This window comes from Somniosus microcephalus, chromosome 22, assembly GCF_052327205.1.
Source record: "Somniosus microcephalus isolate GS21.2 chromosome 22, FLI_Smic_1.0, whole genome shotgun sequence".
Classification (NCBI taxonomy): Eukaryota; Metazoa; Chordata; class Chondrichthyes; order Squaliformes; family Somniosidae; genus Somniosus; species Somniosus microcephalus.
The window spans coordinates 48,184,732-48,208,373 of record NC_141008.1 but is presented as its reverse complement, the minus strand read 5'-3'; the positions used below and the strand labels follow the sequence as shown (position 1 = coordinate 48,208,373).

General features: G+C 52.3%; 1 protein-coding gene across 2 annotated transcripts; it reads right to left on the bottom strand.

Moving 5' to 3' along the window:
* Positions 1-1,454: 1,454 nt before the first annotated feature.
* slc46a1 (solute carrier family 46 member 1) lies at positions 1,455-22,780 on the bottom strand. Of its 2 annotated transcripts, XM_085964662.1 has the most exons (5): positions 22,468-22,777; positions 16,375-17,227; positions 15,051-15,134; positions 8,553-8,709; positions 1,455-3,006 (listed from the first exon to the last, which is right to left on the bottom strand). In XM_085964662.1, the coding sequence occupies exons 1-5, from the start codon at positions 22,726-22,728 to the stop codon at positions 2,892-2,894; spliced, it is 1,470 nt and encodes a 489-aa protein (XP_085820788.1). In that variant the 5' UTR covers positions 22,729-22,777; the 3' UTR covers positions 1,455-2,891. The 2 variants fall into 2 exon arrangements, with proteins under 2 accessions (XP_085820788.1, XP_085820789.1); XM_085964663.1 differs by lacking the exon at positions 8,553-8,709 and having other exon boundaries at positions 22,468-22,780.
* Positions 22,781-23,642: the final 862 nt, after the last annotated feature.

Sequence of the window (23,642 nt, the reverse complement as noted above, 5' to 3'; positions counted from 1 at the left end):
ACCCATGGATTTTCCGTCCCTACTGATAGTTCCTGTGCCTTTCTCAACTCTCTGGGAGTAGCTTTAACTGAACCCTCACAGCGGGAATGGGGCGGGTACGGGACGGACACCCACTTTACACCCCGCCCGCATTTACTCTCCATTGCCTTCGACCCTCTCCCATTGCCCCGGGTGGGTTAGGTTAGAATGACTCCCTCTAATACCGCAATGCAAGTGCCGCTGAACTATTAAGAGTGTAATTTAGGGCGAGAGAATGTTTGCAGTTGATTTTGTAAAGAGATCTCTTCATGGGTCTTTAATAAAATCCCTCACGAGAGATTCTAAAATTACGCACCTCACTGTTCGACTCCTCTTTTGTCTCCTGCAGTAAGAAACTAACGCGCTCAGACACTTCGCGATCTCTGCGCAATCGGAAACGCGCTGACTAAAGTTCACTACAGCGGCAGTGTCACAGCGTGAGGACATTGTGTGAAATGCAGAAAAACCGAGCGTTCAAATTCACCCACACACTAACTCGTGGGTCTCAGAACAAAAGAACTCGCATTTCTATAGCGCCTTTCTCAACCTCAGGACGTCCCAAAGTGCTTTACAGCCAATGAAGTATTTTTGAAGTGTAGTCACTGTTGTAATGTAAGAAACGCGGCAGCTAATTTCCACACAGCAAGCTCCCACAAACAGCAATGTGATAATGACCAGATCATCTGTTTTTAGTGATGTTGGTTGAGGGATAAATATTGGCCAGGACACTGGGGAGAACTCCCCTGCTCTTCTTCGGAATAGTGCCCTGGGATCTTTTACAATCCTCTCTCACCCCCTGCTGATGCCTGGCCAACCCGCCCAGCCTGATCCCCGACCACTGCTGATTGTCTCCCCCACCCCCCGCGATCCTAGATCCCCCCCCCGCATTCCTAGATTCCTCCCCGCGTCCCCAGATTCCTCCCCGCGTCCCCCGATCCCCACCTCGAGCCCTGCCCGCGTCCCCCAAACTCCCGATCCCTTCCTGCGATCCCCGAATACCCACCCGTGATGCCCGATTTCCCCCCCCTGTGAGCCCCTCACTTCTGAGGCCAGATTGAGAGGCTGGCTGACTGCGGGCGGGAATCTGAGGCCTGACATTCAAATCAGGCCCTGCCTTTAAAGTCGGACCGGCTTCCCGGGTTTCCCGCCCGCCTTGGAGGACCCCCACCCCGCCTCCCTTGAGAAAATTCCGTCTGGAATGTTAGCCTAAATTTTTGTGCTCAAGCCTCTGGAGTGGGACTCGAATCCACAACCTTCTGACTCTGAGGCGAGAGTGCTGCCCACTGAGCCAGAGCCGACGCTCTCGGACTTTCTCAAGTGCTCCTTGCTGCATTGCCTGCGTGCTCGAATGTCTCTCACCTCCTGCCAACCAGGCCTGGACCCTTGCCCGGTGTGTAAACAGGTAACTCACCTCATCACAGAATGAGTCACAGGGAGACGGAGCCAAGCATCAGTTTAATTGCGACATTTTCTGTTAAAATACATTAACACCTTCCTCTCCTTGTCTTTAAGATGTGACGAAAGTGCTCGCACACTGAATATTTCTCCCCGCCTTTTCCAACATGCAGCAAAATTACAATCAACTAAAAAAAATTTTAAATGATGATTATGTAATAATTTTGATCCTTCTTCAATTTCGTTTCGCAATTTCCGAAGTTTAACTTAATTCAGTTGAGGTGGCTCCAAGTTCTTAAAATTTAAATTATTCATTCATGGGATGTGGGTGTCGCTGGCAAGGCCAGCATTTATTGCCCATCCCTAATTACCCTCGAGAAGGTGGTGGTGAGCCGCCTTCTTGAACCGCTGCAGTCCGTGTGGTGAAGGTGCACCCACAGTGCTGACTTTGTTGTAGCGGTTTGGTGTAACCGAGTGTCTCGCTCGGCCATTTCAGAGGGCAGTTAAGAGTCAACCACATGGCTGTGGGTCTGGAGTCACATATAGGCCAGACCGGGTAAGGACGGCAGATTTCCGTCCCTGAAGGACATTAGTGACCCAGATGGATTTTACAACAATCCGATAGTTTCATGGTCACCATTACTGACGCTAGCTTTTTACTCCAGATTTATTTAATTTACTGAATTTAAATTCAAGCTCTGGGCCTCTGGAGAAGCCTGGAGCTCAATTTATGCACGAGCCTAGTCAAGGGCCTACTCAGTCTGTACAGTCGTTTTCATCCTTGAGCAAAGCCATGGGAAATCTACAAGGAAATACTGACTACCTAAAACTAAAGGACAGAAGAGCGTGGGGACAGAGCGCAAAATACTGAGGTGATCAAAATCATGAAGGGTTTTGATAGAGTAAATAAGGAGAAACTGTTTCCAGTGGCAGGAGGGTCAGTAACCTCTGGACACAGATTTAAGGTGATTGGCAAAAGAACCAGAGGGGACATCAGGAAAAAAATCGGCCCAGCGAGTTGTTGTGATCTGGACTGCGTTGCCTGAAAGGGCGGTGGAAGCAGATTCAACAGCAACTTTCAAAAGGGAATTGGATAAATACTTGAAAAGGAAAAATTTACAGGGTTATGGGGGAAAGAGCAGAGGGGAGTGGGACTAATTGGAGAGCTCTTTCAAAGAGCCAGCACAGGCACGATGGGCCGAATGGCCTCCTTCTGTGCTGTATGATTCTACTTGCTTCCAGCAACTTGAAGTTCCATGCAGGCAAACCAATGAGTAAAATTACCCGAATACACAACGGAGCAACAGATGGATTTCACGGCCTTGTGATGTCGCCGCAGGTGTTGGTGTATCTCCCGCTCCGGCTGCAGTTGCTCGCATTCAAATTGGTTCGTTGATTGGAAAGAAATGCGAGGTAATCAGAACAGGTCCCGGCTCTCACGCCCACTAATTGCAGCAGACGCAAGTCACACTTTCCTGTCAGATTTGCTCGTTCTGATTGGCAACGGCATCGGGTTCAAGGGAAACAGGGACAACCTGGGGAGCGTCTTCGAATCGGCTGTACTGTGTCTTCGTCTCACTACATCGCACGATTCTAAAAAGATTAAGCCAATTGTTAAAAGAAATCAGGGCACATGGTCAAAACCCTTCTGTTAAAACTCCCATTCGCCCCCATCTTTACTCTGTATCTAACCCGTGCTGTACCTGCCCTGGGAGTGTTTGATGGGACAGTGTAGAGGGAGCTTTACTCTGTATCTAACCCGTGCTGTACCTGCCCTGGGAGTGTTTGATGGGACAGTGCAGAGGGAGCTTTACTCTGTATCTAACCCGTGCTGTACCTGCCCTGGGAGTGTTTGATGGGACAGTGTAGAGGGAGCTTTACTCTGTATCTGACCCGTGCTGTACCCACCCTGGGAGTGTTTGATGGGACAGTGTAGAGGGAGCTTTACTCTGTATCTAACCCCGTGCTGTACCTGCCCTGGGAGTGTTTGATGGGACAGTGTAGAGGGAGCTTTACTCTGTATCTAACCTGTGCTGTACCTGCCCTGGGTGTGTTTGATTGGACAGTGTAGAGGGAGCTTTACTCTGTATCTAACCTGTGCTGTACCTGCCCTGGGAGTGTTTGATGGGACAGTGTAGAGGGAGCTTTACTCTGTATCTAACCCGTGTTGTACCTGCCCCGGGAGTGTTTGATGGGACAGTGTAGAGGGAGCTTTACTCTGTATCTAACCCGTGCTGTACCTGCCCTGGGAGTGTTTGATGGGACAGTGTAGAGGGAGCTTTACTCTGTATCTAACCCGTGTTGTACCTGCCCCGGGAGTGTTTGATGGGACAGTGTAGAGGGAGCTTTACTCTGTATCTAACCCGTGCTGTACCTGCCCTGGGAGTGTTTGATGGGACAGTGTAGAGGGAGCTTTACTCTGTATCTAACCCGTGTTGTACCTGCCCCGGGAGTGTTTGATGGGACAGTGTAGAGGGAGCTTTACTCTGTATCTAACCCCGTGCTGTACCTGCCCTGGGAGTGTTTGATGGGACAGTGTAGAGGGAGCTTTACTCTGTATTTAACCCGTGCTGTACCTGCCCTGGGAGTGTTTGATGGGACAGTGTAGAGGGAGCTTTACTCTGTATCTAACCCGTGTGGTACCTGCCCTGGGAGTGTTTGATGGGACAGTGTAGAGGGAGCTTTACTCTGTATCTAACCCGTGCTGTACCTGCCCTGGGAGTGTGTGATGGGACAGTGTAGAGGGAGCTTTACTCTGTATCTAACCCGTGCTGTACCTGCCCTGGGAGTGTTTGATGGGACAGTGTAGAGGGAGCTTTACTCTGTATCTAACCCGTGCTGTACCTGCCCTGGGAGTGTTTGATGGGACAGTGTAGAGGGAGCTTTACTCTGTATCTAACCCGTGTGGTACCTGCCCTGGGAGTGTTTGATGGGACAGTGTAGAGGGAGCTTTACTCTGTATCTAACCCGTGCTGTACCTGCCCTGGGAGTGTTTGATGGGACAGTGTAGAGGGAGCTTTACTCTGTATCTAACCTGTGCTGTACCCACCCTGTGAGTGTTTGATGGGACAGTGTAGATGGAGCTTTACTCTGTATCTAACCCGTGTTGTACCTGCCCTGGGAGTGTTTGATGGGACAGTGTAGAGGGAGCTTTACTCTGTATCTAACCCATGCTGTACCTGCCCTGGGAGTGTTTGATGGGACAGTGTAGAGGGAGCTTTACTCTCTATCTAACCCGTGCTGTACCTGCCCTGGGAGTGTTTGATGGGACAGTGTAGAGGGAGCTTTACTCTCTATCTAACCCGTGCTGTACCTGCCCTGGGAGTGTTTGATGGGACAGTGTAGAGGGAGCTTTACTCTGTATCTAACCCGAGCTGTACCTGCCCTGGGACTGTTTGATGGGACAGTGTAGAGGGAGCTTTACTCTGTCTCTAACCCGTGCTGTATCTGCCCTGGGAGTGTTTGATGGGACAGTGTAGAGGGAGTTTTATGTGGTATGTAATTTTCATTCCCTCTGACTGGGTTGCATTTGAACTCAGGTGCCAGAGGTGAATTACTAACTCACTCTGCCTCCCAGTCTCTGTCAAGTTCGGATTCATGATGTCCTCTATGTCCTGGCCCATTCCTATCTTTGGAAAAAAGTTTTTCTAACCCTCTGCTGTTGGGAAAGGTACGCTCATCAGTTTGCACTTTGGGCTGAACTTCACCAATCTCCTCTCCCATCAGTGTCTCTATCTCTCTCCATTCCCAGCCCGTACTTCATCCCCCCCTCAGTCTCTCTCCATTCCCCAGTGCGCACTCCATCCCCCCTCCCATCAATCTCTTTCTCTCCATTCCCAGGCAGGACCCCAGTTATACTGCCTGCAACCTCCTGTCCTGACTGTGCTGCTACCCTCACGTGGGCGAGATCTCTGGTGCAGAGCTGCGATGAGGGGTTGTTGCTGTGTGTGTTTTATAGGAAATACTCGGCTCCAAATGGCACCAGGCCAGGCAACTCCTGACTGCTGACAGTACTGTTCTATTTTAGGAATCTTCTTCTCTTGATAACACTGCAGCAGATCTGCCGACAGATTTAATAGCAGTCGATAAACATCTTGATGGTTATTACTTAGAACAGGGCGCTGATAAAATGCATCCTGTGCTCTCAGCCCCTCCTAGAACAGCACATTGAAAACTTCAGTTGTGTAAGATGTAGAATAGCGCATTGGGGATAGATGTACAGCACTGTGCTGGGGATAACTGGGGACAGATGTACAGCACTGTGCTGGGGATTGCTGGGGACAGAGGTACAGCACCGTGCCGGGGACAGAGGTACAGCACCGTGCTGGGGATAGCGGTACAGCACCGTGCTGGGGTAACACATTCCATGCAGTCGGGTACACAGGTTAGTCCACTGGCCTGGTGTTGCACAGGTAAAGCATGTCAGGAGAGTGATGATCTCTGTTTAAGAACACAAGAATTAGGAGCAGGAGTAGGCCATACGGCCCCTCGAGCCTGCTCCGCCATTCAATAAGATCATGGCTGATCATCGATCTCAACTTCACTTTCCCGCCCGATCCCCATATCCCTCGATTCCCCTAGAGTCCAAAAATCTATCGATCTCAGCCTTGAATATACTCAACAATTCAGCATCCACGGCCCTCTGGGGTAGAGAATTCCAAAGATTCACAACCCTCTGAGTGAAGAAATTTCTCCTCATCTCAGTCTTAAATGGCTGACCCCTTATCCTGAGACTGTGACCCCTAGTTCTAGACACTCCAGCCAATGGAAACACCCTCAGCATCTACCCTGTCGATCCCCCTCAGAATCCTGTATGTTTCAATGAGATCACCTCTCATTCTTCTAAACTCCAGAGAGTATCGGCCCAGTTTACTCAATCTCTCCTCATAGGTCAACCCTCGCATCCCAGGAATCAATCTAGTGAACCTTTGTTGCACCGCCTCCAAGGCAAGTATGTCCTTCCTTAGATAAGGAGACCAAAACTGTGCACAGTACTTCAGGTGTGGTCTCACCAAGGCCCTGTACAATTGTAGCAAGACTTCCTTACTCTTATACTCCAGCCCCCTTGCAATAAAGGCCAACATGCCATTTGCCTTCCTAATTGCTTGCTGTACCTGCATGCTAGCTTTCTGTGTTTCCTGTATGAGGACACCTAAATCTCTCTGAACACCAACATTTACTAGTTTCTCACCATTGGAAAAATATTTTGTTTTTCTATTCTTCCTACCAAAGTGAATAACCTCACATTTCCCCACATTATACTCCATGTGCCACCTTCTTGCCCACTCGCTTAACCTGTCTATATCCCTTTGCAGGCTCTTTGCGTCCTCCTCACAGCTTACTTTCCCACCTAGCTTTGTATCGTCAGCAAAATTGCACTCGGTCCCTTCATTTAAGTCATTAATATAGATTGTAAATAGCTGAGGCCCCAGCACTGATCCTTGTGGTACCCCACTAGTTATAGCCCACCAACCTGAAAATGACCTGTTTATCCCTACTCTCTGTTTTCTGTCCATTAACCAATCCTCTATCCATGCTAATTTATTACCCCCAACCCCATGTGCCCATATCTTGCTTAACAACCTTTATGTGGCACCTTATCAAATGCCTTTTGAAAATCCAAATAAACTACATCCACTAGTTCCCCTTTATCTACCCTGCTAGTTACATCCTCAAAAAACTCTAATAAATTTGTTAAACATGATTTCCCTTTCAAAAAACCCAATAAACCAGCGATTGATGATCCCAGTTTACCCAATAACCCAGGGAATGATGATCCCAGTTTACCCAATAACCCAGCGATTGATGATCCCAGTTTACCCAATAACCCAGGGAATGATGATCCCAGTTTACCCAATAACCCAGGGAATGGTGATCCCAGTTTACCCAATAACCCAGGGAATGGTGATCCCAGTTTACCCAATAACCCAGGGAATGATGATCCCAGTTTACCCAATAACCCAGGGAATGGTGATCCCAGTTTACCCAATAACCCAGGGAATGGTGATCCCAGTTTACCCAATAACCCAGGGAATGATGATCCCAGTTTACCCAATAAACCAGCGATTGATGATCCCAGTTTACCCAATAAACCAGCGATTGATGATCCCAGTTTACCCAATAACCCAGGGAATGATGATCCCAGTTTACCCAATAACCCAGGGAATGATGATCCCAGTTTACCCAATAACCCAGGGAATGATGATCCCAGTTTACCCAATAACCCAGGGAATGATGATCCCAGTTTACCCAATAACCTAGGGAATGATGATCCCAGTTTACCCAATAACCCAGGGAATGATGATCCCAGTTTACCCAATAACCCAGGGAATGATGATCCCAGTTTACCCAATAACCCAGGGAATGATGATCCCAGTTTACCCAATAACCCAGGGAATGGTGATCCCAGTTTACCCAATAACCCAGGGAATGGTGATCCCAGTTTACCCAATAACCTAGGGAATGATGATCCCAGTTTACCCAATAACCCAGGGAATGGTGATCCCAGTTTACCCAATAACCCAGGGAATGATGATCCCAGTTTACCCAATAACCCAGGGAATGATGATCCCAGTTTACCCAATAACCCAGGGAATGATGATCCCAGTTTACCCAATAACCCAGGGAATGGTGATCCCAGTTTACCCAATAACCCAGGGAATGGTGATCCCAGTTTACCCAATAACCTAGGGAATGATGATCCCAGTTTACCCAATAACCCAGGGAATGGTGATCCCAGTTTACCCAATAACCTAGGGAATGATGATCCCAGTTTACCCAATAACCCAGGGAATGATGATCCCAGTTTACCCAATAACCCAGGGAATGGTGATCCCAGTTTACCCAATAACCTAGGGAATGATGATCCCAGTTTACCCAATAACCCAGGGAATGGTGATCCCAGTTTACCCAATAACCCAGGGAATGATGATCCCAGTTTACCCAATAACCCAGGGAATGGTGATCCCAGTTTACCCAATAACCTAGGGAATGATGATCCCAGTTTACCCAATAACCCAGGGAATGATGATCCCAGTTTACCCAATAACCCAGTGATTGATGATCCCAGTTTACCCAATAACCCAGGGAATGATGATCCCAGTTTACCCAATAACCCAGGGAATGATTCGGTTCCTTACCCAATAATCGCTGCTGGGATGAGCAGCAAAGCTGCTCCAAAGAGAAAGGAAAACCCTTTCATGAAGTTGAGTGTAGCAGGATATAAGGAGCTGAAGACGGCCGTGGATGTCAGCGAGCAGGCACTCTCCACACATGCCACCGAGGCAAACAGAGCTCCTGGACAGAGAAAATGGGAGATCTCAGTTACACAGCACTTCCTCCCATTCTTTTCCTGATTTTCTTTTCTCCTGAAGGTGCTGGCTGGGGTACGGTTCCATGGGTTCAGTCAACTGATGCGCGACCCTACACAAGGTGTGTCAATAGCCGAACATTTAGAACTAAATCCTCTGGTGGGGGGAGTCCAGAACAAGGGGGGCAGAACCTTAACATTAGAGCCAGGCCGTTCAGGGGTGATGTCAGGAAGCACTTCTTCACACAAAGGGGAGTTGAAATCTAGAACTCTCTCCCCACAAAAAGCGGTTGAGGCTGGGGGTCAAATGAAAATTTCAGAATTGATATGGATGATTGTTAGGTAAGGGTATAAAGGAAAGGCTTGCATTTCTATAGCGCCTTTCACGACCTCAGGGCATCCCAAAGCGCTTTACAGCCAAAGAAGCACTTTTTGAAGTGTAGTCACTGTTGTAATGTAGGAAACGCGGAAGCGAATGTGCGCAAAGCAAGCTCCCACAAACAGCAATGTGATAATGACCAGATAATCTGTTATAGTGATGTTGGTTGAGGGACAGATATTGGCCAGGACACCGGGGAGAACACCCCTGCTCTTCTTCGAAATAGTGGCCATGGGATCTTTTACATCCACCTGAGAGCAGACGGGGCCTCGGTTTAACGTCTCATCTGAAAGACGGCACCTCTGACAGTGCAGCACTCCCTCAGTACTGCCCCTCCGACAGTGCGGCGCTCCCTCAGTACTGCACCTCCGACAGTGCAGCGCTCCCTCAGTACTGCACCTCCGACAGTGCAGCGCTCCCTCAGTACTGCACCTCTGACAGTGCAGCACTCCCTCAGTACTGCCCCTCCAACAGTGCAGTGCTTCCTCAATACTGCTCCTCCGACAGTGCAGCGCTCCCTCAGTACTGCCCCTCCGACAGTGCGGCGCTCCCTCAGTACTGCCCCTCCGACAGTGCGGCATTCCCTCAGTACTGCCCCTCCGACATTGCGGCGCTCCCTCAGTACTGCCACAGTGCGGCGCTCCCACAGTACTGCCCCTCCGACAGTGCAGCGCTCCTTCAGTACTGCCCCTCCGACAGTGCAGTGCTCCCTCAGTACTGCTGCTTCGACAGTGCAGCGCTCCCTCAGTACTGCCTCTCCAACAGTGCGGCGCTCCCTCAGTACTGCCCCTCTCTCAGTGCAGTGGAGATCTCCCTCAGTACTGACCCTCCCGACAGTGCAGCGGAGTGCTCCCTCAGTACTGCACTAGAGTTTATGGTTTAAGTTTTTTATGTTTCTGGAGTGGGTATTACGGGATATGGGGCAAAGGCGGGTAGATGGAGTTGAGGTACAGATCAGCCAAGATCTAACTGAATGGTGGAACAGGCTCGAGGGGCTGAATGGCCTCCTCCTGCTGCTATTCTACCATGAAAGGCACCAAAACCAATCTCAATCTGGGAGAAACTCAATAGTAACGAGGAGAAAAAAATATAATTTTCTTTTCCCTTATTTAGCCCAGATCAGGGATTGACCCTGGGATCTTCCTGATCGCCACCCATTGTGGGAGCTGGAATCGACCTGAATGCGACGACTCAGGAGTGACCTCGTGGCCAAACCTGAGCTTGAGCTCCTGGTACCCTTGTAATGTTCCCTACATTCCAACAGTGCCTGCACTTAATTGGCTGTAAAGCGCTTTGGGGCGTCCCGAGATGGTGAAAGGCGCTATAGAAATGCAAGATCGTTCGTAGTCAGAGAGGGGTCCTGGTATTCAGCCAGTGCTCGGGCGAAGAGTCCACATAAAGAACAGAGGAGCCATGCTCTAAATTGCAATGTTGTAGTACTAATGTCTGGAGATCATAATCCGGAGCTGGGAGTTCATGGGCTCCCACTGAACCCCAAGAGAACTGGCAGGATTTAGTTTGCTGTCGGGAATATTTGTCTTCATCAATATCTTGACAATTTTATTAGGTGTAGTACACAGAGCAAAACTTCCCTGTGCATTTCATAGAATCACACAGCACAGGAGGCCATTCAGCCCACCGTGCCTGTGCCGGCTCTCCCATTAGTCCCACTGCCCCTGCTCTTTCCCCAGAGCCCTGCACATTTCTCCTTTTCAAGTACAGGTATTTAATCCTTTTGAAAGTTATTATTGAATCTGCTTCCACCGCCCTTTCAGGCAGCGCGTTCCAGATCACAACATTTATTGTTTAATAACTGAGGTCGTTCTCCCTTAGGTTCAAACAGAGTTGGGTGAATGTCCTACCCTGTGGGGTGCTGGACCATGCCAAGGTTCAATTCGTACCTCTCCTGAAGATTTGGCTCTTTCCTGGGGGACTGTTCAATGGCGTCAGCCTTCCTTTGTTACTCTGGGTACAAAAGACCATAAGAATCAGGAGCAGGAGTCGGCCATATGGCCCCTCGAGCCTGCTCCGCCATTCAATAAGATCATGGCTGATCTATGACCTCAACTCCACTTTCCTGCCCGATCCCCATATCCCTTGATTAAGAGAGTCCAAAAATCTATCAATCTCAGCCTTGAATATACTCAACAATTCAGCATCCAGAGCCCTCTGGGGTAGAGAATTCCAAAGATTCACCACCCTCTGAGTGAAGAAATTTCTCCTCCTCTCAGTCCTAAATGGCCGACCCCTTATCCTGGGACTATGCCCCCTAGTTCTAGACTCTCCAGTCAGGGGAAACAGCCTCTCAGCATCTACCCTGTCAATCCCCCTCAGAATCTTCTATGTTTCAATGAGATCACCTCTCATTCTTCTAAACTCTAGAAGGTATAGGTTCCTCAATACGTTGCAGGTAATACTCATCGGCGAGGCTTGACAGTGAGTCGGTGGGCTGAGAGAGCTGGGGAGGGTATCAGCCAACTCCAGCCTTGCCCCCACCCAATGGATCCAGAGGCCTTTCGACGAGATCAACCAGCTAAGCAAAGGCCGGGAATGGGAGGTGGGACGTTCTCCTGAAACGGCCTTGAACTTTACCAACAGCTACCTCTTATCTAACCTGGAGACACAACAACAGTGATTCAAAATCGTCTGCCAGTTTCCTCATTACCTGTTGTAAGCTCTTATCCTTGCAAAGAGATAAAAACAACCCGAGGGCAGCTCTCGCTCCCAATGCACTGTGTTGAAACCGGACATCAAACTCAAACCGAGACTCGTCCCACTCTCTCCCAGCATCTCTGAACTCTCTAACCTCCCACCTCCCTCAGTTGGAGCGCCACACTGTCGGAGGGGCAGCGCTGAGGGAGTGCTGCACTGTCAGAGGGGCAGTGCTGAGGGAGTGCTGCACTATCGGAGGGGCAGTGCTGAGGGAGCGCCGCACTGTCGGAGGGGCAGTGCTGAGGGAGTGCTGCACTGTCGGAGGGGCACTGCTGAGGGAGGGCTGCACTGTCGGAGGGGCAGTACTGAGGGAGCGCCGCACTGTCGGAGGGGCAGTACTGAGGGAGCGCCGCACTGTCGGAGGGGCAGTACTGAGGGAGCGCCGCACTGTCGGAGGGGCAGTACTGAGGGAGCGCCGCACTGTCGGAGGGGCAGTACTGAGGGAGCGCCGCACTGTCGGAGGGGCAGTACTGAGGGAGCGCCGCACTGTCGGAGGGGCAGTACTGAGGGAGCGCCGCACTGTCGGAGGGGCAGTGCTGAGGGAGTGCTGCACTGTCGGAGGGGCAGTGCTGAGGGAGGGCTGCACTGTCGGAGGGGCAGTACTGAGGGAGCGCCGCACTGTCGGAGGGGCAGTACTGAGGGAGCGCTGCACTGTGGGAGGGGCAGTACTGAGGGAGTGCTGCACTGTCGGAGGGGCAGTACTGAGGGAGCGCCGCACTGTCGGAGGTGCTGTCTTTCGAATGAGACATTAAATCGAGGTTCCATCTGCCCTCTCAGGTGGATGTAAAAGATCCCATGGCACTATTTTGAAGGAGAGCAGGGGAGTTCTCCCCGGTGTCTTGGCCAATATTTATCCCTCAACCAACATCACTGAAACAGATGATCTGGTCTTTATCACATTGCTGTTTGTGGGAGCTTGCTGTGCGCACATTGGCTGTCACGTTTCCCGCATTACAACAGTGACTACACTTCAAAAAGTACTTCATTGGCTGTAAAGTGCTTTGGGACGTCCGGTGGTCGGTAAAGGCGCTATAGAAATGCAAATTAATCTTTCTTTCTTTCCCTCTCCTCCTCCAACTTATGGCTTTCGACGGCCACTCTCGACGCCACCTAATCACGATTTGTCTTCGTACCTCACTCACCCTTGCCTAACCTGGGCACTGGTATCGCACACTGTAGGACCCCCCTCCCCGGATGTGCCCCTGCCACACTGGCAGGAATCCGCTGAGGTCCTTCTTAGCTTCCCGTCGATCCAATCCGGTCAGGGATGACAGGCGGGGAAGTAGGTCTGTGGTACAGATCTGATGAATCCGCACAGCCCGGGCGGGGCCAGTGCTTCGTGTGACTGGAGTTCAGCCCGTCCTCCATGATGGAGGTGAGACGAGTGCACCCCAATCCCTGACATGTGCCCCCTCCCCTCAATCGCTTGGTGTTGGAAGTGGCCGGGGTGTTTGTGTCACGAGCCCCCTGCCCCGCACACCCGCCCCGCCCCCCCCCCCCCACACACACACAGTCTCGATTCTCAGTGGACCTTGAGTTTATGAGTTCCCAATCAATGTCTTGATCGGTACAAAGTCAGCTCTGCAAAAAAGCAAACAACCTTTGTTCGGCATGACTGATAAATACTTTATGCCTCAAGTGTTTTCCAGCCAAGGACATCAGCAGCTGCAGCTTGTGTTTACACATCTTTAGGAAAGTCATTCCACATGGCAGTGCCACAATGATCACCCTGCTCCCAAACCCTGCCAAAACCCTCCACGCCCAGCTTATCTCAAAGGGGCACAGTCTACGTCCGAATGGTTTAGTCACGAAGATCAGAATCAGTGAGCGCTATTGGCATCCAATTTTCTGAGGTTACCTCACGACCGTCACAATGCCTGGTTTCAGATTTGGACAGGCGCAGCGGTCACACTGGCAGTGCGGGCAGCGAAGGTTTGCACCCACCTATCCTTCAAATTTTAAGGTGTCAGCTGCGGTTCAGTGAGTAGCATTCTCGCCTCTATGAGTCAGAAGGTTGTGGGTACAAGCCCCACTCCAGAGATTTGAGCACAGAAATCCAGGCTGTGTGGCGTTCCTTCAATACTGCCCCTCCGACAGTGCAGCGCTCCTTCAGTACTGCCCCACCAACAGTGCAGCGTTCCCTCAGTACTACCTCTCCAACAGTGCGGCGCTCCCTCAGTACTACCCCTCGGACACTGCAGAACTCCCTCAGTACTGCACCCCCGACAGTGCAGCACTCCTTCAGTACCGCCCCTCCGACAGTGCAGCGCTCCCTCAGTACTGACCCACCAACAGTGCAGCGTTCCTTCAATACTGCCCCTCTGACAGTGCAGCGCTCCCTCAGTACTGCCCTACCGACAGTGCAACACTCCCTCAGTACTGCCCCTTCGACAGTGCGGCACTCCCTCAGTACCGCCCCTCCGACAATGCAGCACTCCCTCAGTACTGCCCCTCCGACATTGCGGCGCTCCCTCAGTACTGCCCCACCAACAGTGCAGCGTTCCCTCAATACTGCACCTCCGACAGTGCAGCACTCCCTCAGTACTGCCCCTCCGACAGTGCAGCAATCCCTCAGTACTGCCCCGCCAACCGTGCGGCACTCCCTCAGTATCGCCCCTCCGACAGTGCAGCACGCCCTCAGTACTGCCCCTCCGACAGTGCAGCACGCCCTCAGTACTGCCCCTCCGACAGTGCAGCACGCCCTCAGTACTACGTCACCAACAGTGCAACGTTCCCTCAGTACTGCCCCTCCGACAGTGCGGCGCTCCCTCAGTACTGCACTGGAGTGTCAGCCTAATTTGTGTGCTCAAGACCCTGGAGTTGGGTTTGAACGCACGACCTTCTGACTCAGGCAAGAGAGCGACCCACTGATTACCTCAAAAGTACTTCATTGTCTGTAAACACTTTGGGACGTCCTGAGGTTGTGAAAGGCGTTGTACCAGCTCTTTCTTTATAGGAGTTACAATGGATGTGCGGTCACTCTGCGCTCGGCCGGTTTCACTCTATCAGCCAGCAGCTTAACAGCTGTGTCCTTTAAACCTTTGGGCCGGTAAAGCAAGGGAGCTAGCCAAGATTTAGGTCTGGTGACCTAGTTCACAGATCCCTGCTGGCACACACAACTGCTTAACATCTCAACTTTATTTAAGTCTATAAAGTAGGTTAAGCGCTCCAGTGGGAACAAACCATTCTTCGTGGGTTGCATAAGTGCCCCTCGTGACTGCATCCCCTCGCTCTTACCTTGCTCCGTCGCCTCTGCCAACTTTGACAACTTGGCTCTTATCACGGGTGTAGTGGCCATGGCAAGAAACCGCAGACCATATCCTGGGGAAAGGGGGAACGAGAAAATGGGCTGAATAATATAATACATCATCTCCGCACCAGAACATCACTAATTTAAAACAATCTCACTGTGCTAGAGCGTCCACAACTTGACTCTGGACAAGGAATCAGTCAGCAGTGGTAGACATGAAGGGTGTTGGTGGAGAACTAAACTTCACTTTTTTGGATTATTTCCTAGTTGGCTTTTAAAGTTTTCTTCAACAACAACTTACATTTATACAGCGCCTTTGACATAGTAAAATGTCCCAGGGTGCTTCACAGGAATGATTATCAAACAAAATGTGACACCGAGCCACAAAAGGAGAAATTAGAACAGGTGAAATTGGTTGGTTTTAAGGAGCGTTTTAAAGGAGGCGAGAGAGACGGAGAGGTTTAGGGAGGGAATTCCAGAGCTCGGGGCCCAGGCGGCTGAAGGCACGGCCGCCAATGGTGGAGCCATGGAAATCGGGGATGTGCAAGAGGCCAGAACTGGAGGAGTTGAGAGATCTCGGGAGGGTTGTGGGGCTGGAGGAGGTTACAGAGATAGAGAGGAGCGAGGCCATGGAGGGATTTGAAAGCAAGGATGAGAATTTTAAAATCGAGGCGTTGCTTAACCAGGAGTCAATGTCAGTCAGAAAGCACAGGGGTGATGGGTGAACGGGACTCGGTGCGAGTTAGGACACGGGGCAGCAGAGTTTATGGACGAGCTGGAGTTTTATGGAGAGTGGGGGATGGGAGGCCGGCCAGGAGAGCGTTGGAATAGTCGAGTCTGGAGGAGACAAGGGCATGGATGAGGGTTTCAGCAGCGGATGAGCTGAGGTAGGGGCGGAGTCGGGCGATGTTATGGAGGTGGAAGTAGGCGGTCTTGGTGAGTGTGCGGATGTGTGGCCGGAAGCTCATCTCGGGGTTGAATAGGATGCCAAGGTATTGAGCAGTCTGGTTCAGCCTCAGATAGTTGCCAGGGAGAGGGATGGAGTCTATGGCGAGAGAACAGAGTTCATGCCACTTATCGGTCTCCAGGAGAGATGTCTAGGCCAATATCTGGTGCTTCTCCTCAACTGACTGTTAGGTGGTGCAAGATTGAGAGTGTTGACCCTTCAATGGTTTGTTGCCCCACCTTGGTGGCCCAGACAAGTTCCAGTGTGTGGTGTTGGGAATCTCAGGAGCAAGCCAACGCTCTATCACCTCGGGCGCCATCGGTCTGATAGTAAATGCGCATTCGATCCCAAGCTGGCAGACATACCTGTGAACATGAGAGGGCTGGTCGCGGCCAGTGAGAAGACCACCAGACCTGCCATGTTGGACACCAGCCCGATCTCCGCGATCCAGCTGTCCTCAATGCAAGGTTGCATCACCTTCAGTCCCACCAGGCTGCTCAGGTAGGTCAAGTGCTCCACTGCCGAGCCGTAGCCAATCAGATCGGATTCCCAGCACAAGGGTGAGCTGAGCTCGAAGATGACCAGAATGTCCTTGACTCCAAAATGCACCGTCACCACTACAAAGAGGGAGAGTGCGTAGAGCCAGAGGCGGTGCCTGCGACCAGTCTCCCTTCCAGCGGAGTACAGCTGGTATACCGATCTGTAATGCTCTGTTGTGAACAGTTTTCCCGGTCCGTTCACGGTCACAGACTCGCTAACGAAGGCGAAGGCGTAGGCGGCAGTGGCCAGGTTCAGCGCCAACACCAGCCAGAAGGGGTTGATGAAACCTTGAGCCTTACTCCACTGCCCTCCGATAATACTGCCCAACATTCCCGCCATCCCCAGGCAGGCCTCCAGCACAGCAACGCGGAACGTGCGCGACTGCTTGTCGCTGACGTCCGCGATGTACGAGAAGCACCCAACCAGGATGGTGTTGAAATCCCCTAGAAGTCCACTCAGTAGGCGACCAATCAGAAAGTAGCTGACCGGCAGCTTCTGGTACATGACGATGATGTAGACTGCCGACTGCAGTGCCAAGCCAATGGCGGGCATGATTAGGATAGGCCGGCGGCCCACGCGGTCACTCCATGGTCCGAGCAGCGTTACCGAGAACAGTCCCACAGCAAAACCCCCCAGGTTAATGTACAGGTTCCAGTGCGAAGTCAACACTTCTATCTCCTAGAAGGGAAATCACAAAATCACTTTCAGGAGACTCCTTCCAATAGATCTTTGGCCTCAACCAATCCCAACTCAACTGCCCATCCTACAAGAGATCTCTGGCCTTAACCAATCCCAACTCAACGGCCTTAGTTCTACAACAGATCTCTGGCCTTAACCACTCCAAACTTGATTTTGTTGGTCCGCGACTAGATCTCTTGTGTTGGCCAATCCAAATGCAATTACCCTACTCCCAGGATAGATATTCATCCATCACCAATCCAAACTTGATTTCTTTCAACACTGGCTCCCTCAAAGGGAGTAGTTGCCCTTGAGATCAAGGCAGCATTTGACCGAGTGCTGCATCAAGGAGCCCGAGCAAAACGGAGGTCAATGGGGATCAAAGGGAAAACCCTCCAGTGGCTGGAGTCATACTGAATGGCCTCCTTCTGTGCCGTGAATTTCTATGATTCTTACGCAGAGGAAGCTGGTTGTAGTCGTCGGAGGCCAATCATCTCAGCCCCAGGACATCGCTGCAGGAGATATCTCAGGGGCAGTGTCCTAGGCCCAACCATCTTCAGCTGCTTCAGTAATAACCTTCCCTCCATAACAGTCAGGAGTGGGGCTGTTCGCTCAGCCCCATTCACACCTCCTGGAATAGTGAAACAACCTTTGCCCACAGGCAGCAGGACCTGGACAACATCCAGGCTTGGGTCAAGGTGGCAGGTAACATAATACTTTGTAATCAGTAAATGCAAGATAATTAATTAATAAGTACATTGTATCGATTTAAGGGTTATAGAGTTTTTATTTAATGAATATACTGTCTTTAGTTGACTATTCTTTGCTGATTATTCTATATTTATTGATGATTCTGCGTTATTTATTGATGCTGTATGCATTCATTATTGTGTGTTAATTTACTGATTATTCTGTGTTATTACTCTGCATTGATTAGGCTGACCGTACATCCCCGGATGAGGTACGGTGTCCCCGGGCAAACAATGACCCCCGGAAGAGTCCCCGGTTCTGGAAACTCGTCCCTGAACAAAATGTTCAGTGATTAAATGTAAAATAGTTTTCAGGCAATAAACAAGAACTCTGGCCTACAGGTTTAGGAAAATAAATGTTAAAAGTTGCCCCCACTTAGTTACATCCAAACACAGTACACTATAATCGGTTATCGCAGGAGCGGCTGATGTTTGGTGACATACTGGGGGCGCCAGCCACCACACTGTCAAACCGCAGTGACGGGTGACTGATGGCGGAACTGACAGCGCGCCAATTTTAAGAAAGTAAGTTTAATTAACCAGTATCTTTTAAGTACTTGGATATGTTGTGTTCTTACTAATTGATGTGCTTTATTCAACCCCTAGTTCTAAAGAACTCTGGTCCCAAAAAATTTATTTATTTTCATAGCTGCTGATTGAGCTGTTTGTTTCTGTTTCAAATTTCTAGCATATGTAGATTTTTTTTGATCTTATCTAATCAATATTTACCGCCCAGATTCACTTTTTAGGTCCTTTCGTCTTTGTTTTTAGATTGCATGCAGTGATACTAAAATAAACACTAGTGGTACATCAGTGGCCAATGGTTTAGTGGGAATGGGATCCAGCGAGCCAGGAAGTGGGTCTCGTTCGCTTAGAAAGAGCAGGCGGTAAGGGAGAAACGAGAGAAAGACATGGGTTCAGAGCTAGGGCACAGGGGAGCCTTGGGAGAGGTCTGGCTTGGCGGACAAGGGGATTGCAGGGTGTGGCAGAGGCAGATGAACAGATCGTTTTAATCTTAGTGACAAACAAGTCTGTGAGCTCCTTCCACGTGTTGTTGGCGAGAACATTGGAATTTCCATCACACATACACTGGAGACAATTCTGAAAGCTACAGGAGGGAAGGTGGGCTGGAGCAGGAGCAGAGATGGGCGATGTTACGGAGGTGCAAGTGGGCGGTCCTTGTGATGGAGGGGATTATGGAGTTGGATGTTCAGTCCAGGGACGCTGCGGTGATGAGCCACTTGGTTCAACCGGAGATGGTGGCCAGGGAGCAGAGAAGGAATCGTGGCCAAGGAACGGAGTTTGTGGTGTTTCATTGAAACTTATAAAATTCGAACAGGACTAGACAGACTAGATGCAGGAAGGATGATCCCGATGGCGGGGGAGTCCAGAACCAGGGGCCACAGTCTAAAGATAAGGGGTAAGCCATTTAGGGCAGAGATGAGGAGGAATTTCTTCACCCAGAGAGTGGTGAACCTGTGGAATTCTCTACCACAGAAGGCAGTTGAGGCTAATTCATTAAATATATTCAAGGAGTTAGAAATATTTCTTAAGGCTAAAGGGATCAAGGGGTATGGGGAGAAGGCAGGGACAGGGTACTGAATTTGGATGATCAGCCATGATCTCATTGAATGGCGGAGCAGGCTCGAGGGGCCGAATGGCCTACTCCTGCTCCTATCTTCTATGTTTCCAATGATTTCTTGAAGAATTTATGGCTCATTCGGGATTGGGTGTCAGACGAGCAATCTGACAACACCAGGGCAGTGGAAGTGTTGAGAGGCAGTGGCGAGGGAGAGCTGGGTGTCCGTCAGTGTAGAGAGAGCTTGGAACTAACGCTGGATGCTGTTTGGTTGTACTTGTGGTCATCAGTGTGCAAACTAAAGACAGGAACATGGGCAAACGGTCAGAGACTAGTGATGGTCGATGGAGGTTAATCTCCACGGGTAATCCACGAACAGAAGCAACAAAGTCGTCATGCTGGTTTTCTTTAAACGTGGAGATAGCACAGCAATCAGTAAAAAATCTGTGAAAAATACATGACTTGGACACTGATATAAAGAAAGATTTTCTGAACAGACCGTCAGTGGGTACGAAAAACTGATGTTCCTGAGCAGTGTTACTGTATTATTTATAAACGGTGTCTGAATGCGCTTCAATAGTGTAACGTCACATCCGCGGTAATATTATGCACATTTTGTTTTGCATTTGTAGTGTATCTGTGCCACTGATCACACATAGGATGCTAACAATTTTTGCCTTGCTACGCTGCAAAACCTACATTTTCTGTCCTGGCTACTTTGCTGTGCTCCCACCCAGTGTCTCCTCGGATTCGGTTTAGAAAATTCATTGATCACCCTGTTCCAGAGCCACTGGGGGTGGGGGTGAGGGAGGTGTGGGCTGGTGCTGGGAGAGAGCATGAGAACGAGGAGCAGGAGTCGGCCATTCGGCCCCTCGAGCCTGCTCCGCCATTCAATAATGGCTGATCACCGACCTCAACTCCACTTTCCCGCCCAATCTCCATATCCCTTGATTCCCCTGGAGTCCAAAAATCTATCGATCTCAGTCTTGAATATACTCAACGACCGAGTCTCCACAGCCCTCTGGGGCAGAGAATTCCAAAGATTCACAACCCTCGGAGTGAAGAAATTCCTCCTTGTCTGAGTCCTAAATGGCCGACCCCTTATCCTGGGACTGACCCCTGGTTCTAGATTCTCCAGCCAGGGGAAACAACCTGTCAGCATCTACCCTGTCAATCCCCCTCAGAATCTTGTATGTTTTAATGAGATCACCTCTCATTCTTCTAAACTCCAGAGAGTATCGGCCCATTCTACACAATCTCTCCTCATAGGACAGCCCTCTCATCCCAGGAATCAATCTAGTGAACCTTTGTTGAACTGCCTCTAAGGCAAGTATATCCGTCCTCAGAATAAGGGGTCAGCCATTTAATACTTAGATGAGGAGAAATTTCTTCACTTTTTGGAGTGTAGTCACTGCTGTAACGTAGGAAACGCGGCACCAATTTGCGCACAGCTAACTCCCACAAACAGCAATGTGATAATGACCAGATAATGATTTTTTTTGTTTTGTTGGTTGAGGAATAAATATTGGCCCAGGTCACCGGGGAGAACTTCCCTGCTTCTTCAAAATAGGGTCTTTTACGCCCACCTGAGGGGGCAGACGAGAGACAGCACCTCCGACAGTGCAGCACTCCCTCAGTCCTGCCCCTCCGACAGTGCGGCGCTCCCTCAGTACCGCCCCTCCGACAGTGCGGCGCTCCCTCAGTACCGCCCCTCCGACAGTGCGGCGCTCCCTCAGTACCGCCCCTCCGACAGTGCGGCGCTCCCTCAGTACCGCCCCTCCGACAGTGCGGCGCTCCCTCAGTACCGCCCCTCCGACAGTGCGGCGCTCCCTCAGTACCGCCCCTCCGACAGTGCGGCGCTCCCTCAGTACCGCCCCTCCGACAGTGCGGCGCTCCCTCAGTACCGCCCCTCCGACAGTGCGGTGCTCCCTCAGTACTGCCCCTCTGACAGTGCGGCGCTCCCTCAGTACTGCCCCTCCGACAGTGCGGCGCTCCCTCAGTACTGCCCCTCCGACAGTGCGGCGCTCCCTCAGTACCGCCCCTCCGACAGTGCGGCGCTCCCTCAGTACCGCCCCTCCGACAGTGCGGTGCTCCCTCAGTACCGCCCCTCCGACAGTGCGGCGCTCCCTCAGTACCGCCCCTCCGACAGTGCGGCGCTCCCTCAGTACCGCCCCTCCGACAGTGCGGCGCTCCCTCAGTACCGCCCCTCCGACAGTGCGGCGCTCCCTCAGTACCGCCCCTCCGACAGTGCGGCGCTCCCTCAGTACCGCCCCTCCGACAGTGCGGCGCTCCCTCAGTACCGCCCCTCCGACAGTGCGGCGCTCCCTCAGTACCGCCCCTCCGACAGTGCGGCGCTCCCTCAGTACCGCCCCTCCGACAGTGCGGCGCTCCCTCAGTACCGCTCCTCCGACAGTGCGGCGCTCCCTCAGTTCCGGCCCTCCGACAGTGCGGCGCTCCCTCAGTACCGCCCCTCCGACAGTGCGGCGCTCCCTCAGTACCGCCCCTCCGACAGTGCGGCGCTCCCTCAGAACCGCCCCTCCGACAGTGCGGCGCTCCCTCAGTACCGCCCCTCCGACAGTGCGGCGCTCCCTCAGTACCGCCCCTCCGACAGTGCGGCGCTCCCTCAGTACCGCCCCTCCGACAGTGCGGCGCTCCCTCAGTACCGCCCCTCCGACAGTGCGGCGCTCCCTCAGTACCGCCCCTCCGACAGTGCGGCGCTCACTCAGTACTGCACTGGGACCCACAACCTCTGACACAGGCGAGGGAGATGAAGGCTGGGATCGACTGTGGGGATCGAGCGGGAAGGTGGAATCAGCCAATGATCTGACTGGATGGCGGGGCCGAGTGCCCGGTCACCCACTCCCGGTCCCCCGGGATTATCCGGCGATCGCCGGCCGGAGCCGCGGCCTCACCTGCTCCTCCGCCGTCCAGTTACAGCCGCGGCTCCGGTTGCCGCTGAGGCCGCGCTCGGCGCTCAGGGTGCGGTAGATGTACTGGGTGCTGAGCGGGGCCGCCAGAGCCAGCGCCAGGGTGGCGAGAAACAGCACCGGCTCCACCGTCAGTCCGCACCGGCACCGGGAGAGCCCGCTCGGCGGCCCGGTCATCGGCGGCGGGGACGGGGGCCCGGACTCGGCACAGGCCGCGGCCCCAAACTCCAGCCTGTCTCCGGCCATGGCGACTGGGCCTGGGGAGGAGGCGGGGCCCCGGTAAACCCCGCCCTCCGGACTAAACCCCGCCCACCCGGACTAAACCCCGCCCTCCGGAATAAACCCCGCCCCCCGGACTAAACCCCGCCCCCCCGGACTAAACCGCGCCCCCCCGGACTAAACCCCGCCCCCCCGGACTAAACCCCGCCCCCGGACTAAACCCCGCCCTCCGGGCTAAACCCCGCCCCCCGGACTAAAACCCGCCCCCCTGACTAAACCCCGCCCCCCCGGACTAAAACCCGCCCCCCTGACTAAACCCCGCCCCCCGAACTTAACCCCGCCCCCCGGACTAAACCACGCCCCCTGGACTAAACCCTGCCCCCAGACTAAACCCCGCCCCCCCGGACTAAACCCCGCCCTCCGGACTAAACCCCGCCCCCCCCTGACTAAACCCCGCATTTTGGACTAAACCCCCCCTCCGGACTAAACCACGCCCCCCTGGACTAAACCACGCCCCCCTAGACTAAACCCTGCCCCTGGACTAAACCCCACCCCCTGGACTAAACCACGCCCCCTGGACTAAACCCTGCCTCTGGACTAAACCACGCCCCCTGGACTAAACCCCGCCCCCAGACTAAACCCCGCCCCTGAACTAAACCCCGCCCCTGGACTAAACCCCATCCCCGGATTAAACCCCGCCCCTGGATTATACCTCGCCCCCGGATTAAACCCCACCCCCGTACTAAACCCCACCTCTGGATTAAACCCCGCCCCCGGATAAAATCCCCGCCCCCGGATTAAACCCCACCTGGTCTGTGCAGCCTCCCCAGGTTGAATTTCCCTGGCGTGTGGGGGTCTCTCCAACTCCCACCTCAGTCTTCGCCGTTCCAGCTACCCCGGTGCGGCGGGCGAGTTGCCCATTTCCCCGTTCGACGCCGACC